The sequence below is a fragment of the Alligator sinensis genome, unplaced genomic scaffold (genome assembly GCF_000455745.1).
Source record: "Alligator sinensis unplaced genomic scaffold, ASM45574v1 scaffold161_1, whole genome shotgun sequence".
Classification (NCBI taxonomy): Eukaryota; Metazoa; Chordata; order Crocodylia; family Alligatoridae; genus Alligator; species Alligator sinensis.
In genome coordinates this window covers 1,415,963-1,422,776 of record NW_005841974.1, presented here as the reverse complement: position 1 = coordinate 1,422,776, position 6,814 = coordinate 1,415,963, and the positions used below count along the sequence as shown (strand labels likewise).

The 6,814-nt window shown below is 45.6% G+C and overlaps 1 protein-coding gene across 3 annotated transcripts in view; it reads right to left on the bottom strand.

The window, feature by feature from the left end:
• The window catches only part of MPP3 (membrane palmitoylated protein 3), a 143,920-nt gene that overhangs the window by 15,168 nt on the left and 121,938 nt on the right, over window positions 1-6,814 (bottom strand). For all 3 annotated transcript variants that reach the window (XM_025200725.1, XM_025200726.1, XM_025200727.1), the window contains one exon: window positions 2,238-2,346. In XM_025200725.1, coding sequence (XP_025056510.1) covers window positions 2,238-2,346 — 109 coding nt within the window. The remainder of the gene's footprint in view (window positions 1-2,237; window positions 2,347-6,814) is intronic.

Here is a 6,814-nt window from a genome sequence, read left to right as displayed (position 1 = left end):
TTTCTGGTGCTGGTTATGTTTGTTGTTAAAATTCTTTGTCCCTCCTGTATCTAAAAATGGCACTGATATCCTTATATATCACACTTGGGTATCTCAGTATCACCCAAGGGGGGTGGGAGAAAAATTTGTACTTGCAGATCTCCCGTACGGTGGCTCAAGCTGGAAATAAAAGTGACTGCTGGATATGCTCTCACAGCCCAGCGCACCTACAACAAGGAATCCCAATGATCGGAGTACCAATATCCCTCCGGCAATGGGGAACAATAAACGGCGGCTTCGTTAGACACTACTCGTTAGCTGCCCATCGGTCCGCTCCTAAAGAATGGAGGGCCGCCCCTGCTAACTGGATAATCTCCCCAAGAGTAGAGGCGCCTTTCTGTTACAGATCCAACAACACCGGAGCTTATAATAAAGCCACACCTGTAGGACACTACCCTCATTGCCTAACTACTCTAGATTATAGCCCCAATAGCACCAGTGGAATCCTGTTGGGTAATGTACCCTCTCTCAATTGTACAGGATTCATGGTCTACAACTTTTCTAAGGAACCTCATGTTGCTCTCATTGCAAACAGATCGGAATTTTACATTGACTCCAATTTTACTTCTTGTAATATATCTCGGTCCAGCAGGATAACAGCTGAACGTGGTCCGTCCTATACGATGCATATTAATCGAAAGTGCCGGATATGGCACAACACCTGTCGAGATTTGAGTACCCTTTCTGCCCCAGGCCTTTACTGGCTCTGCGGAAACAGGGCTCATAAAATCTTGCCCTGGAATTGGGTGGGGGCATGCACTCTTGGACGTGTTATCCCTGGTTTTGAAATGCATAGTACAATATATCTGGAACAAGTAAAAAATTTCAACCATCACATGAAAAGGGCGGTTAACCCCTTAGCTACCAGAAACACAGGGTTCCATCAATTTGTGAGAACCTTCATACCGTGGCTTGGAGTAAGAGAATTGGAACTAGCCATAATTAACATTTCAGCCACAATGGAAGCTATGGGAAATGCCACTGCGGATGCAATTCAGGCTCTGCAAGAAGAGATCTCCCAGATCTCACAAGTAACTATACAACACCGCGTAGCCCTAGATTACCTATTGGTATCCCAGGGAGGAGTATGTGCCTTAGTAAACTCCACCTGTTGTGTCTATGTCAATCAAGACATGCGAATTAAAACTGACATTCGTAAAATCCGAAATCAGTTAAGGGTCTTACATCAAGTGGCCTCAGAAAATACTGACTGGGGTCTAAAAGAAATGTGGTCTTGGCTAACCTCCTGGCTCCCAGATTTCGGGGCCCTTGGCAAGAAAATCCTGTATGGGATATTGTTTGTCGTGATAGTTCTGATAATGTTTTATGTCTTAGTGCAACTGATCCTCTGCTGCGTGAAAGCCAGCAGGAGAAGCTTTAGCAAGGCAAGAGAACCCACAGCAGAGTCTAGAATAATGGTGTTACAAAAGTGTGAGCAGATTGAAAGAAAACATGAAAGGCTGCATGATAAAATAGAGGGGCTCATGAGAATGGAAGTTTAAGGCTAAAGTGAGACTAAATAGTCTCAAAGGGGGGGACTGTGGAATCAGAAAAAATATATGCCTTAAACTTTGATTATTTTAGTTATAAGATGACATAACCGCTTTGTGGAGAATTGATGGCTCTGTATAGTAGAACAGATAAGAGAAAGTGTTTGTTCTTTGTAACTCCTCTGCAACTGCTTCGCTCACCGCAGCCTTGAAGATAGCAAAAAAGTATGTACAAATCTGATTTCCAGGTGCAAGAAGGAGGTTTGTGAACTAACCTCGCCTCCCCCATTAGTTCCCATCCTGATTACAGCAAAGAAATAATGAAGTAATATTATAGCCGCTTTTCATGCTTATTTCACTATATGATCACGTGAGTTGTAAGCAACTGTTAAAAAGTATATAAGCCTCCTGATTTTGCTCTTGGGGGGGACCCCTTCCAAGTGCTTGGGAAATCCATGTCACTTTGGAATCCCCCCTACAGCTGTAGTTTCTTTTGAATAAAAGCTTCTGCTGACCTGACCCAAAAGTATGCTGCGTGTGTTTCCACGACAGTGTGAAAGGTGAACTGGAACGTGAACTTCCAACACATTAACTACTGTGCAGTGTCTATTTGTGAGACAGAAATTAATACAGTGGTACCCCCCCCCCTCCTTTCTGGCTGCTTCATCCCCAGAAAACAAAGAAATCATAAAAAAGATTTAAACTTACATCAGGTACTACATCCACCAAACAAACTTTATTTTTGGCCATGACGGACCGGATTGCCTCAAGACTTGTTCCATAGAGATTCTCTTTGTATTCTCCATGTTCAACAAATCTAAAAGTGAAGACAGTTGTGCTTCATAAGTAAAGGCCACAAAGAAAAGCAAATTTAAGAAATGTGTTTGTTCCTCCCTAGACAGTTGCATTAGTCAACTCCAGGGAAAGCCATGAAAAAATGCATGGCTCTGTAGAGTAGTAATGTGTGGGGATAAGAAAACTATGACAGTGTAATTTATACATCTTCCATTTTGAAGCTCTCAATCTGCTCCAGGAATGTTAATGGATTGTGAACAAAATTCACAACCTAATAGGAAAACCTGAAACAAAAAAGTTCAGTGAACTGGAGACCATGAAAGTCTAACTAGAACCCAGCTTTCCTCACTTCCATTTCCACTCCTTCCTCTCTTAAAACCTGAAAAACAAATACAAAATACAAAAGTACCACTGAGTTAACTTTCACCTTGGGAAGCTTACTGAGCAAAAGAATCCAAAGAGAAAATATTTCTGTTGGAATACATGAAATGATTTACATGATAGCAAACTGCCTCCCCACAAACAAATAACAACCAAGCAACCAAACAAAAAAATACCCCAAACCCAAGATTTGACAATACCTTTAGTGGGCTAAATTTATAGTTGACAGAAATGTCAAGTTTTCAAGCATAGAACGCCTTTCCTCAGAGATACAGATGTAGCCTAGGTTAAAAACAAATTCTAACAAATTACTTTTAGCATAATTATGCAAATGAAAGCAATCTCTTAAAAAGCAAGGCAGGCAGTAAACCTCCGGAGTAATGAGAAGTTATTAGAGGTATTAATAGACCAAGTACAGTTGAAATAAATGAGCCTTCTTACATAAAACAATAAGATCATTCAAAAGGGAACAGAACCATAGAGAGGTGAGCAGAGAGAGCAGGTAAGTTATAATAAGCCATTAAACTACTGCCTGTGTGAGGTCTAATATTTTTGCTGTTCAGTGAAACTATATATTTTTGTTCCAAGGCCCATCTTTTGGAAGTTTTGCACAGGTTTTCCTTTGGGCCAAGCACTGTGAGATCAGAGACAAAGTAGCTGTTCTATGAAGAGTTGTCTACTGGGTGACTGGATGTTTCTGTGCTCTATCTGTGCTTGTGAGAATTCACTCTTGAGTGTAAAGGTTGTATAGTTTCATCTACATAGCTGACAACTATTTGGGTTGGTCTAATAAAAGATATCAAATTCACCCAAGGAACCTTGTCTGCCTATGTCCTTAGATCAACATGGCTACAACCGACACCCCAGCTGACAAGAGGGCATTTGATGCACTGGATGATGTGCACACTTTGTGATAGGCATGTGTAGGATCCATGGATTCTGACAGTTTTGTTGTGGGGTGGATTAATCATGGCCAGGGTGGAAATGTGTTGGCACATTTTGCATTCATTATTTAGGCAGATCTTGTTCCATCTGGTGTTTGATAGGTGGGAAGTTAACTTTTAATGAGGAGTTGGGTGAGGCTGGGGTTTTTGAAAGCCCAGAAGGGTTGCAAAAGATTCAAGATCCCCTTCTAGTATATGCTGCAATTGTTCGATGATCCTCCTTATAGGTTGCAGCATGGGATAGTATGTGAAAAATGGGTGTGGGGCAGGCATTTTTTAAAATATTTTTGCATTGTAGTGAGTTTTCTTTTTGCAGGATATTTGGGTACCTCTTCCACAGATGTGATCTATTTCTCTGGCAAAGTGTCTTTGTTGCAGAAAAGGCAGTAGGATTTGTGAGGTATATGTCACAAATATTCTCCTCAGAGAAGATGTGATGTTAGATCTAAGGCCTGCCAGGTATCATTGGAATAATTACAAGTTTTGTAGAGTTAAATGTGATGATCAGTGGTTGTTTTTGCATATGGTTACAGGTAGGGTGACCATATGTCCCAGTTTAGCCAGGACAGTCCTGGATTTCAGAGGCCAGTCCCAGCTGGCTGTTGAGAATTATACTGGACACTAGTGCTGTGCGAAATTTTGAAGGGTATTTTGTTTTGAAGCTGTTTCAACACGTTTCGAGCTCGAAACAGTGAAATCAAAATGAAACAAAAGCTTTGAAACTGAATGAGGGCACTCGAGATGTTTAGAAAAATTTGGAGTTTCGAAGAAGCCCGGTGGCAGGAGGTGGGGGAGAGCCAGGGTTGTGCTCTGAGTGGCTCCGCCAGCCCCACGGAGCTCAGCAAGGCGGTGGGATAGCCAGTGGCAGAGCTGCACGGAGCACAGCCCTGGCCTGTAGCTCTCCCCCGCCTTGCATGGGGCTGCAGAGCCTCCTGCCACCGGGTTGCTCTCAAAGCGTCTCTGCCACTGACTCTCCACCACCTCCCAACACTGGGCTGAGCTCCATGAGGCTGGCGGAGCCACTTAGAGCGCATCCCTGGCTCCGACTGCAGCCCTGGCGAGTACAGCCTGGCGGCTGGAGGCTCCGCAGGCCCATGGAGCTCAGCCCAGTGGTGGGAGGCGGCTGGAGAGCCAGTGGTGGAGTTTCTCTGAGCGCAGCCCTGGTGAGCACAGTCCCATAGAGCTGAGCCTGGCGGCAGGAGGCGACAGAGAGCCAGTGACAGAGTTGCTCGGAGCACAGCCCTGGCCAGTGGCTCTCCCCCACCTCTGGCCACCAGGCTCAGCTCCATGGGGCAGCAGAGCCTCCCACCGCCGGGCTGTGCTCACCAGGGATGTGTTCAGAACAGCTCACCACTGGCTCTCCAGCCACCTCACGCCACTGGGCTGAGCTCCATGGGGCTGGCAGAGCCAGTCAGAGTGCAGCCAGTGGCGGGAGGTGGGGAGAGCCAGGGCTGTGCTTCAAGCAGCTCTACCAGCCCCACAGAGCTCAAACTGCCCTCCCAGTGCTGCTGGACTCCTCCCAGGGGTGCAGGTCCCCAGATCTGTATGCAGAATGATAGGAGGCTGCTGCTGCTACCTGGGGCCAATGACAGCACCATTCTTCCTGGTGCTGGGTGCGGGCTGTGCCCAGCACCGATCCCAGGTGGCAGCAGCAGCAGCAGCCTCCAGTCATCCTGAGCACAGATCTGGGGGCCCACACCCCTGGGAGGAGTCTGGCACAGCCCCACAACACTCCCAGGGGCATGGGCCCCCAGATTGCCCGTGGGATGACATAGGCTGCCGCTGCCGGCAACTGACATGAGTTTTGCTTTTAGCAGTTTGAGGTTCAGTTTCCCAGAAACCCCTGCACCTATCTCATTGAAAATTGGCAGGCTTCATGCCCTCATAAGGGTTTACTATCCCTGCAACGTTCATCCGAGTCAGGCAGAAAATGACAAAGTTATAGGCATTTCCATGATTCCCCATTCTAGTCTATGGGCGAAACATCAAAATGCGTCGAAACAGTGAAACAGTTTCAACGAAACGAAACAAAACAGTACTTTGAAACAAACAAAAACACTGTCCCTTTGAAATGGTGAAACAAAAGTCAAAACTAAATGGTGCTGTTTTGCACAGCCCTACTGGGCACCCTGGAAATGCACCCTGGGGCACAGTCTGGCCAGGAGTTGGAGCAATGCAGAGCACCTTGCAGGCAGGTAGGCAGGCACTGCTACCTGCCCAGCATGCTGTCCCACTTTGCCCCCACCAACTTGTGAGAGCACAGGGTGGAGGAAGCAGTGCCTTGGATATCCCAGATTTCCTTATGGTTAACCTAGTTATAGGGTACTACCCTAGATATAGATCAAGGTATACAGAGCTGATGCTAATTTAAGGCCTTGTACAGACATTCAGTGTCTCCTAGGAGAATCACTGATCTTCCAGGAGAAACCACAAGTGTACAGATGTTCAGGCTTTTCCTCCCAGAGTAAAAATGGCTGCTCCATGAAAAAAACAACATGCAAATAACCAGGGTTAAATCTCTCCTAGGAGAGTTTCTCCTGAGAGAGAAAATGTTTGTACAGGCTGTGGCTTTTCTCAGAAAAGAAAACAGTCTTCTAGAATTTCACTCTCAAAGGAGACAGTGGGCACATCTACATGTGCATTAGCCTATTTTACTGTGCATTTGTGTTTCTGAAAAAAACATGTTAATGTGTAGGAAAAGAGGCTACTGCGCATTAAGCATCACTTAAAAAGTATGCACTTTCACTACTGTGCATTATGGCAGGCTACTGCATATTTATTTAGTATCTTGAGGCACTTTTACACATGCTCCAGGGGTGGGGAAGGGAAGCGCTTTAATTACAGCTTTAGTTCAAGCACCCCGCCACCATTTTTAAGCATGGGGATGCTGATACACAAGACACAGGAGGCTGCTGGAGAGCAACAATTGCCACACTCCAGAAGACTTGATTAATCAAGTGTGCTCCAACGCGCTGGAATTCCAGCGAGTCAGAGCAGCCTCTGTGCTTGTGTATAGGTGCCCTCATATTGGAGGTACTAAATGCACATTAGGAAAAGTGCATTAATGCATGTGTAGACACACCCAATGTGTTGCTTGCTGGACTCTCCTGCTCCAGCAGGGAGCAGAACACACCCTCTTCACAATCCACATTATGCTGTAGGGAA